At 31.5% G+C, this 12,958-nt stretch overlaps 1 protein-coding gene across 2 annotated transcripts in view; it reads left to right on the forward strand.

Moving 5' to 3' along the window:
- Window positions 1–12,958, forward strand: part of LOC145277630 (uncharacterized) — a 195,434-nt gene that overhangs the window by 68,240 nt on the left and 114,236 nt on the right. For both annotated transcript variants that reach the window (XM_080129188.1, XM_080129189.1), the window contains exon 20: window positions 8,320–8,446. In XM_080129188.1, the coding sequence (XP_079985314.1) occupies window positions 8,320–8,446 (127 nt within the window). The remainder of the gene's footprint in view (window positions 1–8,319; window positions 8,447–12,958) is intronic.

A 12,958-nucleotide genomic window follows, 5' to 3' on the forward strand; every position in this document is an offset into this window, starting at 1 on the left:
TTGTTTTTGTTTTTTTTTGTTTTTTTGGGGTTTTTTTTTTCAGGCATAGAACTGAAGTATATTCTATTACATGGATCACATGAAATTAATAATAAATTAACATAAAAAAATGGCAGACATATTAGTGATAATATTATTATTGTTAATATTAATATTTATGTATACATTTTGTTCGTTCTTGATGTTACTTTGCATATAACATGGGATGTTAAACAATTATTCATTAATGGGCAATTATTTTTTATTCTACAGTTATATGAATTAATATTAACACTAATAGTATTAGCATTGGTATGACTGTTACTTTTATTTTTTTATTAAGACAGATTCCCTGAATTTCAATTTCTTTTTAAGGATGTTTAAATTTTAAGACATTTTCTAGAAACAAAATCATGTAATGAGTATCTCTATTATTATATAAAAGTCATTTTGTGTGTGGGTGTGAGAGTTCATTCCCCATGGACTCCAACATAACTAGGACAATTTTATGAAATTTCACACAGATGTATTTGATGTGCCTGTAAGTGTTCTTATGTAGGTTTTGTATCAGACATAGAAGTAAAGTATATTGTATTATATGGATCACATGAAATCATGAAGTCATACCAATGCTAATACTATGAATGTTAATATTAATTGATGTAATTGTAGAATCAAATTTAATTGCCCTTTTAATGAATAATTGTTTAACATTCAATGTTATAAACAAAGCAGTAGTAAATAATATCAAAAAAAAAACAAAATGTATGCATAGGGGCTATAGGAAATAGTTTCAGTATAGGTATAATAATCACATTATGATATTCAAGAGTGAAAAATACAGGAATAGTACCATATTGTCTAAATATTTATGGAAACAAAACTAAAAAATATTAGCACTATCAAATTAGAAATTTTAAAATTATCTTTAAGTGGATCTTATGTAAACAAAAACATTCATGTGCACACTCCAACTTATTTGTGATTAAAAAAAAAATAGAATAAAAAATAACAATTATTATTGAACAAAAATTAACATGGATTATTGGACAAAAATTAACGTGAATTATTGGACAAAAATTAACACTTATGTACAAAAGAATACTTCTTTTTAATGTTAATTGTATGGTCATATGAGTAGTTCTCTCATTTTTTCAAATTTTGTCTTTGATATCAACTACAGACTTCAGATGATCGGTGATATTGTGAAACACAAAGTGTTAAAACTAACTGAATTTTATTGATATATTTCTATGTAATAAATTTGAATAATAAAGTATTATAATTTTTTTTTCAATCAAGACTTTAATAAAGTAAATATTTATATGTCTACATATATGAATTCATGTTATTGTTCAATTTTTTTGTAAAGTTCATAATTTAGTATTTTTCCTATTAACAATTTACAATTTTTACTATTAATATTATATAAAGTTCTGTCTTATATATATGTATATTTCTATGTACAGAATTCACTCGTAAAACACAGCTTCTAGACATATGGGGCCATAATGTAGGCTCTATTTAGTTTTATGCAAATGGGGTGGAAGCCTAACATTTTGTGATCTTAGATATCAAACATTTCAGTTTCTTTTGGAGTATTTCAAAAGGTTGGCAGGGAGGGGGGATAATAGGGGCACAATTTTCCATTTTAAAATTCAAATATTTTAAATTTGCATTGAATTTTATCCATAGTCATCTATAATATAAATCTCACCTGTCTGTTTAAATGTATGTAAGTTTGTATGTCTTCCTAAAACTTTTGACAGAGGCGACGAATTTTCACAAGACTGCTATCCTTTTGAAGTTCGACCCCTCTGATAAATATCGAAAAATTGGCTAAAAATATTAATTCCTTCACCCTCAACTACGCACTTTTCTACAGGGAGGGATCGATTTTTTTGCCAATATTTCCGAAAGTCATCTCCTCTTTTCGATTGACTAGCCTTAATTTAAACCTTTGCCACTTCTGGTTTGGCGATGTGTGCAACGGCAAAGATGTCACATTTTTTTTTTGTTTTTATTTTTATTTTTTTTTTTTCACATTCTTTTCTTCCTTCACGGTACAGGTTCGAGCCTGTCTGCCTGCCTACTACCACGTTTTTTTTTTTTGCTCAACACACACCTGAGCAACGCCAGGCACCCAGGCTAGTTACAAATAGTCAGATTCCGTAAAAAGACCACTTAAATTTTAGACATGTTCTAGAAATAAGATCATGTAATGAGTATCTCTACTACAGGGTGGTCGCTAGAAAAGCGGGAAATTTGAAGGTTAGCTTAGATCATGAATAAAATGTGTGATTGCTATTTTTTGATTGGTGCCGTGTGAGTGTTATAAAAATCAATCTTTGTTTGACGCTGCAGTGAAGGGCACAGAAAACATTTGGAGTATCTATGAGTATAATATAACATTTGTCTTTGAAAAACTTTGTAAAAATTAATCATTGTTTGACAAATTTCCCGCTTTTCTAGTGACCATCCTGTATTATATAAAATTCAATTTGTCTGTGTGTTTTATCACCGCACAAACAGAAAGATTCAGCGAATAAAATCAACAGTAGGTTCTTTGATAAGGCAGGGACACGTTCGAAATGAATGCTTCTGTTTAGTGCATAATTGAACCATGATACTTGACTTTTCTATTTTAAACTTTAATTGAAGCCATTATGACAATATTCAAGTCTCCGTGAAGACATGTGATTAGGTCTGTAGCCAATAAGTTTATCTTTCAAAATCATATAGAGTTTATCTGCTTCTAACTTAGATTTTTCGAGCTAGAGCACCATTTGTGTGAAAAATTAGCAAAAAATGGGCCTAATTTTGTGACAAAAATTTTTAAGGTCATCAGAAAAAAAGCATATTTAAAATTTCACTTACCCAAGACACAAAATAAGGCATTAAAGCAATCAATTACTGTATGTAGATTGAATTCAGCAAAAAAAAAAAAAAAAAATTTTTGAATAAGACCAAAAATATTAGTCATTCCAATACAACATACCATCCACTGATAAGAAAACACCAGCTTTATCAAAATCTGATACAAACAGGAAAAGTTACAACTAATTTTGTAGAGAACATTAGCTTTTAAAGCCGAAAATAATTTTTTTTTAATAAATTAAATCACAGACTCAAAATAAAAAAATTCAACTCATAGATGGTTGGTTGTTTTTGTTTTATGGTATATCAACCCTTTCCAGGTTATTTAATGCCGAATCCAGTGATTTTGAAGAAAATTCTTTTATAGAATATATTTGTTTTTTGCAAGTCGGTTTCTATTTAACCCATAGTTGGGACCCTAACAGGTACTACCACTCCAGGTCAGAGTGGACCTGGGACCAATGGCAATTAAAGAGTGGCGCCACACTCCCCAAAGCCCGCAAGCTAGGGCCTCACCATCAGATATAGTTTAAGGTCATATCCAGGACCTAACTCATAGAAAAGTTTCTTACCTGTATTTATGGCAATATGTATATTAATTTTTTTATTAGTATTGAAATTAAGACATTAATTTATCATCCAGGTCAAATGTTCAAATTTTCTGAAAAAGTGCACTTTTTATGGTGTGTATGCTAGTAAAATGCTGGAAAACTCATGAATTATGTCCAAAACAATGTACCCAAAGTACACAATCACAGAATTGGAGCTCTGTAAAATTGCCACAGTATATACTACTTAGACATATTCTATATTTGTTACGATAATGACGTTAGAGTCTTTTACTACATTGAACACAAGAATGGAATTGTTGTTTTCTTAACTTGATGCTGTTGTTGTGGTACAATATTATCAAACCCATTTTAATGGTAGTTCATATTCAAATATTGTATGCAGTTCAATGGCATTAATTAAGTGGCACTTAACACTGCTTCTCTGGACAGAGAGATAAACGGATTGTGAAATAGGTTATCCAGGAACTCGGTGAAAACTTAAGTGAGGCTGCACTGGATTCAAAACCGAAGCATATCATGCAACAATATAACATTGCCTTAGGGATGAGATTGTCATACACTGCTTGATTAACAGTTTCTTTTTGTAAAGTAACTTATTTTGTTTGCCGTCTGTACGATCGTACATGTTATTTCTGAATTTAATAATCAGTAAATCTTCCAGCCTCTTTAAAAAAAAGTATCTTATTTTCAATTTCAGGTTCCTAGTAAAAAAAAAAAAATGGTACAAGGACTATGGTTTTATTATGCCCTGGAAACCATTTAAAATACTAATTTTCAACTTAGCAATTCTGACACACTTTGAAAATGCTACAATATCTCTAAAACTAGGCCAGATTTTGTATTTTTGACAATTTTTTTTATTTAATTCCCCATTAAATTTTGACCCAGAAAAATGATATAACAAGCCATATAATCTTACTTTGAAAAACGACCTCAATTGGTTTCCATGAGAAAACATCTTCATGGAGACTTGAATAGTGTCTTATATAAAATAATTCTATAAAATCAGTATTTTCTACAGTGCAATATAGACTATAATGTGTTGTGTACTAAGTCACTGCAGTGAAGCTTCCTGCTGTAATACGTGGTGTGGTGGGTCCCTCAACAAGTGAAGGCAATTGATTTGATTGAAAAAATGGGGATTTCACCATTTCAATAACAATAAAAGTATGGTAGCTTGAAACATTTGTTGATCCTCATTCAGTATCGGGCAACATTGATTCTCCCTGCTAGTTGATCAATATTGGATTAAGGATTCTTGATATAAGGTTAAGTATCATATGTTGATTTTAATCTTCATAAGGGGACATAAAAATAGTGTAATTAATTTTACCAAAATAACTGCAGAAAATGTGGATTGCTCTTGATATTGTGAAACTAAATAACTAAGCTGAAAAAAGTCCATTGTTGAAAATATGAGGGGCAAATAGAATAGGATACAATTGGAAGTTTCCAAAGTGTCAGTTTTAATTCTTCGCTAATCTCCACTCTCCATCAAAAATGATGAAAAAAATTATTGTTCACCAGTGTTCACACTAATATATAAATTCTTGAAATTTGATTAAGAGCAGGAGATTTCTTTCTGGATTCATTTCATAGTGTGGATTGTCTGACTTGCTATTTTCTTTTTTTTGCCTTCCTTCACAAAATTAAATGATGGTATCTTTGGGCTAGAAAAATGGTATATTTTCTACTTGCTAACAAGACAGATATACACATATATATGATGAGAATAATGGAAATAGTATTCCGACAAAATAGAAATAAAAAAGGAGCAAACCAAGTTTTGTGTTCATCAAAGTTTCGTCTTTATTTTCATCCAGAGGAAGTCTCAAAATAAAGACAAAACGTTGATGAACACACAACTCAGTTTGTTCCTTTTTTATTTCTCTACACACACTATATATGTGTGTGTGTGTTTATGGGGAAAAATATGCTCACTTAATTATATTTCGCATTTTATTTATACAAATTCTTTAATTTTTGAAGCTTGATGTAACTACAGATCATATACAAATTAATGACAAAAAGTCTATGTTCCAAATTGTAAGATGTTGTCCATCTTACTATTTATTTCTTTCAGCATGTTTAAATGTTCAATTCTTGAAAGCACCTGTTTTGTAGCGCAGGACCATTCATATAATTATGTCAATCTTTTAATCTTTTTCACCCTGACTCCTCAGTAGAATAATAAGAATTCCTAAGTTTATATAAAAAAATATATTTCTTGAGGTATATATTCCTGACAATAATATCCAAATTGTTTCAAATAACAAACTCAATGAAGTTATGTTTCTAGTTTCAGAGTATACTGGTTGGTTGCATCCCAATGACTAATGAAAAGAATCGGTCCTCAATCGTAATTTTTGTTTATTTTTTTTATTTTTTTGGAAAATGCCTATATTTTCTATTAAATGTGTGTAAGATGGTAAAAAAAAATATAGGTATTCGCCAAAATGAAAACAAAAATTATGATTGTGGACTGATTCTTTCTTTTGGTCATAGGGATGCAAACAACCAGTATGTATGTGTGTGTATATATATATATATATATGTATGTATATACACACACACACAATAATACCTGGAGATATGAATGCACTATTGTATCTATATTTATGCCCTAAGATATAACAATATTTTGGCGATACAACTTCAAAAGCATGTGCCATCGGTAAGTGGCAAAGTGTTTGTATGTCTATCCGAACACTCACTTAGCACCCTGGACGTCTCTCTCCCAATGTGTTCATTGTCATCTATAATATAGATCTCACCTGTCTGTTAAAATGTATGTATGTCTGCCTAAAACTGTTGACAGAAGCGACGGATTTTCATGAGATCGGTATCGTTTTGAAGCTCAACCCTTTGAACGACAAATATCGAAAAATTGACTAAAAACATTAATTCCCTCACTTTTTTTTTTTTTTTTTTTTTCCTCAACATTCTTTTCCTCCTTCACGGTACTGGTTCGAGCCTGCCTGCCTACTACCACTTTTTTTTTTTTTTTTTTTTGCTCAACACATAAATACCCGGGCAATGGCGAGCACCCAGGCTAGTCGAATAGAAAACATTGATGTGTTTACGATTCTCTTGTGTGTTTTCCTTTATTTTATTACCATTTATTGTATGAACCATGAATCCTAAGTCTAAGAATAAAAAAATAAAAGCAAAACAAGAAAATGATCTCATTGGAAATAAAACATGAGATAATAAATTATTATTTAGCTTATTAGCTGCTCATCCCTGTCTTCATGGTAAGTTGGTTATGATTTTGTGTTTGTTATTCATCCTTTTCTGTTACATTAAGACTTAAATATTAAGCATTTAGTGAGTTCATTTAACATGTTTTAATTGTGCATAATCTTGCCCCTTTTTAGTTACCATATTGTGTGTGTGTGTTTGATAACCTTGCTTCTCTCCTACCTTCCTCCTTGCGTGCATCCAGTATGCTAGTACTCGCCTAGGCGGTGAGTACAACTCTATTTTTTTTTTTACTGTTTTTATTAATATTTATTATTATATATCAATTTCTGTATCATTATTGTCGTATTTATCTTTTCTTAGTGATTGTTGACTATAATTTGAGCATGTTTTGGGTAAATTTCTTACCCTTGGAACAGATTAATTCTGTTTCTTTTTATTCAAAGGGGAATAATTGTGTTGATACGATTTTTTTTTTTTCAAGATATGTCAGTGGTCATGGAATGAATTTAATTTGCATCTCAATGTATCATATATATAATAATGGCCTGGCAAGGCCACATGGGAGAAAACTGAAGTAGCAAAGTTGAAACTGGCCTACAGGACACTATGTATACAAATGTAGGCAAGTTTGGTATATTTTATTTGTTTGAAAATATAAGTTCTTTTTTACCAGTTGTCATAAAATTTTAACCAAAGAATAGTATTATAATCTTCAAAAAATCTGAAAATTTTCATGTAGATTCATCCCATAGAGCCAAAGATGTGAGCATTTCAATATTCAATTTGGTTACAAGTATAGATATATCCATAGATATACTCCCTTTATTTATTTATTTTTTTTGGGGGGGGGGGCAATTTTATAAGTTCCAAATCTCGGCAACTACTGATCAGAATTTAACAAATGAAGGCTTGTTGGAAAGGTAATGACCTGAATTGTGTAGTGGGCTATGTGATATTTGTTTTTAAGGTCAAACATTAAGGGGGATCATCCATCATCCAGAGCCTATTTTTGGCACTTTTTTACAGCCATAAAATGTTTCGATCCTAGTCATTTGTTTTCCTAGTTTTGCATATGAATTACAAAATATCTGATATTTCTCCAAAACCTCTGGTCTTGATGGAGGGGAGACAAAAACTTGCTGCTATGGTTTCAAATGATCTGAAATAACAGCAAAAGGAGACTTGATTCCAAATATTTCTCATATGTTATATCTCTCCTTTTTGGTTTTCATACAAAATGTAAATTACAGTGTATTAGGATTATTTGATGCTGGAGATATTCATAATCATACTCTATTTCTAAAAGAGGGGAGATATAACATATGAAAAATATTTGGATTCGAATCACCCCTTACTGTTATTTTAGATTATTTGAAACCATAGCAACAAGTTTTAGTCTCCCCTTCATCAAGGTCAAAGATTTTTTTGGGGGGGGGGGGGTATATATATATATATATATATATATATATATATATATATATATATATATATATCCTAACAATTCCCTATAAGTATGAAATGTGGAAGATTATGTGTAGCTTAATTACCATGTATTTTTATAACTTACTATATATATATATATTTACCTACAAATAGATACATTTGGTCTTTATTATGGAGTGGTGGATGGTTCCCCTTTCATTAAATGATGCATAGTTTTATTTCCATTCTCCTTTTTATTTTATAGTTGCTGATTCAACAACTGCAAATTCCTGTGGCTGTAGCATGTAACTCTCTCTACAAATCTGAATTGGAAATCGTTGCTGCAGAATGGAAATTGCCTTTGTCGGAAAATGAACCTTATCGTGTCTTAGGTGAGCATCTTTAGCAGTTAACTTTTCTTTTTGAGAAATTTTTTATATTTGAAGGAGATGCAGCACTAATTAATTTAACATATTGTCAGCAATTCGTAGTTATGTATAAGATACCTAATTTGGCTCAGATACATTCATTGATCCACGCACACTTGAAATTTTTATTCTCTATCAACATTTATTCATTCCACTCACAAATACCAAGCACCATGATACCACATTTACTCTGTGGGATAAACTATCCAAAACATTGTCCCGTGATAAATTCATATTTGTAATTGTGATGGAGGGGGCATCACAGTTGATGTTGATGGATGACAATTCTATGTTCAGCACCATTTTTTTTTTTTCTCCACTTTCTCATGTTAAACTTTTTCATTTTTGCATACCACACCTACTCTGATATTGTACAAAACCTTGGAAAGAAAAACTACCTCATCCAATTTCAAACCATTTTCTTTTTTTTTTTACATAATCTGAAGAAAGCCTTTCAAAAGTGTAGCATGCACATAAAAATTCTAGAAAACAACAAGTGCAAGTTTCTTTTTATATTCTATCTTTACTCTTTATGACCTGTTTGAACTAATTCGTTCAGTTGTAAATAAATGAATATAATGGCATAAATAAAGTGTAAATTGATTCAAACATGCCTTGTACATATTAGTTCAGTATCTGATTAGATGCCAGATACCTCCAGATTGCAACTGTCCATTGCTTACATTCAGTATGCCGCTACTTAAAATTAAGAATAAATATTTTTTTAATCATCTACATCATAATTAAAGTCATAAAGGGTGATTAAGATATGATGATTATTGTCATGTTTTCTTACCTCTACACTATGGTGAGTGTGTCCCAATGATTGTCTCGATGGTCGTGCTATGGTAAAAATAAGTTATAGATATGACTTAGCTGTGTGATTGTGTAACAGTATCTTTGCTAGAAATCTCAAACATTGCTGTCCAGTTGCGTACGCCTCAGTGACAATTTTTGTCTGACATTGAGTCATTGACTCTCTGACTAATCTTCCAGAGCTGAACATTGATCTGCTCCATTTCCTCAATGTTAGTCCACATTATCAGCGGTGCTGAATTTTGCAACAAATTTGTTTTAACAAAAGTTATAATTCAAAATTGCAACGTTTGGAAATTATGCTAAATTCTGGGGGTTTCTTTGTTTTTTTGTTTTTTTTATCTATAATATAAAAGCAAAATGGGTGCAAGCGATTGTGTATGTCCGCGAAAGGCTTTTTTTGTCAGGCTTCTTGTGTTGGTTACATTCCGAGAGAAGTTTCCTTATACTTCTGAGATCGTAATATTTCCGATTTGCAAACAGACATTGTCTCTATCTTTATTTTGACTGGGTTTTAAAAAATTCCCTGACTTAGAGTGTTTGTTTGTCTTTCTCTTATAAATAAAGCAAAACTAATTGAAACAAAGGCATCCTCCTGGCCTTCCGGGCCGGGACATTTTGAAGGCAATTAGGTTTGATCAATGTGATGGAAACCCTTCATATCAGACAATTGCTATTTATTTGCTGCCAGAATTTCCTATTTTTGGGGGAGAGCTGGTTTTCTCCAACATTGTGGGGAAATAAATAAATAAAATGTCAGAAAGCAGGAAGTTTAACTGGCCTCCAGCCAGACGTTCATTTCTGTGCCTGCGTGATTCTTAACTTACCAACTCATTCATTTCGCTATCCGCTATGGCATAATGGTGAGCAAGAAAGATCTCTCTCTCTATCTTTTTTATTTCATCTCCTCCATCCAGGCAAAAATTAATTACTTTTTTTTTTCACCTTTTCCTCCTTTCGCGCTACAGGTTCCAGCATTTTTTCTTTTTTTAAACACCTAGAAACACCTGGGCAACTCGGGCGTCCTTGCTAGTTATCTATATAAATAAAACAGATGTATGTGTGCGTAAATATTTAACCAATAAACTCTTAAACTACTGGTCACATAACACTGGAATTAACAGGAAATAGTAATCATATGTCAAGGATGGTTTATAACAAATAAAATCTTTGTTTGGATAAATGAATAATGTTATGTATAGGAGTCTTAGAGTCTTATTAAGAGTTTGTTGTTGTGTCTTAGAGAGCTGTTGTAAGAGAGATTGTTCGTGTTATAAAGAGATTCATACATATAAAATGTTCATACTTAGAAGTGTAATAGAAGCTCTTTGAGTGATGAAACAGTGTTCAGACAGTCTTAGTGTTCACATTGTAGATATGAGATGTCGAGTAAAGACATTTTAAAACACATTATATACAAGACATATAATGACAATTTTCACTTTACCTTTTGGTAGAATTACAACACAAAGACGACGTTTATAAAAACACATGATGGGTTTATTTCTTCTCCCGACCGGTCGTTGTTTTCTGACTCAAGAATTCAAAGCTTCACATTTTAAGTTTCAAAAGTGACCGTCTCGCTTCTAGACGTTCGAATCCCATGTCTGGGCTGTCGTCTGTCGTCCTCAGACTCTCTCCCAGTTTCTCCCAAGTTTCTAACTATATCGAGAACTTCCCGTTTTCCATGACGTCATACACATGTTAAAACATGTATCTTCTTTCACGTGTTCTGGAAATGCGTGTCCAAAACTTTTTCCTTTGTTTACAAAAGGAATTTTAACCTATATTCCCAGTAACCTATATTTCCAACATGTTAAAAACATGTTTATTAAATTATCCTATAGTTGCATTCCTCAATTGAATTTTCATAACAGAATTGACAATGCACATTCTTTTCTTGAAACTATTTTATCTCTAAGCTAAACAATGGTTTGTTTTCACATTCCTTTGCTAATTCTCTCTCGTAATTAATCTATTTCATAACCTAAATTACGAGGTTCGAATTTCGTCTATGCTAATTTATTTTCATTTTAACTAAATGTATTTTTATACTTACATGAAAAAGGGACAGCCCTTATCATGTAACATCCCTCCCTTTCATATTTCACAAAAAAAATGTATGCATTTTTAAATTTAGTACATTTTTTTTTTTTTTTTTTTTACATCTACACAACCACACGGCTAGGAAAGATCAGGCTAAAAAAATCTCTTTCAGTCAACCCTCCTCGGCCGACTTCACAATTATTATATTTTTATGAGATCAGAACCTTTCATTTACTTTTTGGGTGTAGGGTCTTTACCTATGATTCACATCAGCTACTTTCTAGCCACCCATATGCCACTGACTAGAGGTTTCCACCTCCCTCGAAATGGACGACTCCCTTCGTCCCAAAAGTGTCCTGATCGTCTCTTTCCACATGGTTAGTCTTATCAAGTATGGCTTTGTTTTTTATTCTATAACTATCTTATACGGGACATACCAAAGCTCATAACCAATCTTCTTGGTTGGCTTTAACTATCAAGATATACCTTTTTTTTCTCTCATACGGATTCACTCGGATCTCCTTGCTTGGATTCTTGAAACTTCGACGAGGATTTAGAAATATCACCCCTAACTAACTAACACCTTTTGCGCCACAACACCTTAAGTGCGCACTAAATTCTATCTAATAGCCCGATTTTTTGTGATTTTTCTTCTCTCTCATCAGAGCTTCCAAGATCCAGCAGATATATCCCACATTCATGTCTCTACAATAAAAATACAAGGTTATATCTTTCTTACGTAATCTACGGTATATTTTTGCCTGTCTCCACCTCATTAAGCTATATGTGATTGCCTCGGGACTACCTATTACTGGTTTACTGGTCCCCTTAAGAATTTTCGTATTCTTTCCAACGCCTGTTTATTAACTAAGCCAAGTCTTACCACTTGCTTGGAGTCGTTACGTGCGACCAGCTTATTTTAAGCACTTAATTAACCAGGTTCCCAAATTTTTCGAATAGGGGCACATCTTGTGCTTATCAATCCCTACCAAGTCACTTTTCTTTGAAAAAAATTATAGGATCTCTAAAAAAAAAAACAAACCAAATGCTAAAAAAGAAAAAAAACATCTTTCTTACGGCTTATCACATCTAAAAACTCTCTAAATACCCGTTTATGTAATTTTAATTCTTGTCCCCCTTCTAAAATTCTAACTGAATCTGTAAGCCAACCATTCGTCTTAACTAGTTTTATTTTCTCCTAGACTGTTTAAATCTAATGTATATTTACTGATGACTTTGAATTCCTGCTGTGAAACAATAACATTTACATTACAATATGGTTCAACATCAACACATTTTCAAAAGAAAATACCTTAATACATTTTAAACATTTTGCAACAAAACACAAAAAAAAATAATAAAAATTTGTTACATTATACATTTCAAAAGTCTGTTGACACAAAACAAAAATTTGTCCCTTTTTCAAAGACCAGAACAATTAAAACACACTAAAAAGCCGAAAATTATTCACAATGCATAAATTTGATTTTCATTTCTGCATCCTTCTTTTTTGCTATAGTGTATTTTATTTATTTATTTATTCATTCTTCCTTTTAATACTCGAGAATTTTAAATGTACTTTCGACTTTTGACACTAAATTGTTATTTATTATG

The sequence above is a fragment of the Euprymna scolopes genome, chromosome 6, assembly GCF_053919585.1.
Source record: "Euprymna scolopes isolate OS-2025 chromosome 6, ASM5391958v1, whole genome shotgun sequence".
Classification (NCBI taxonomy): Eukaryota; Metazoa; Mollusca; class Cephalopoda; order Sepiida; family Sepiolidae; genus Euprymna; species Euprymna scolopes.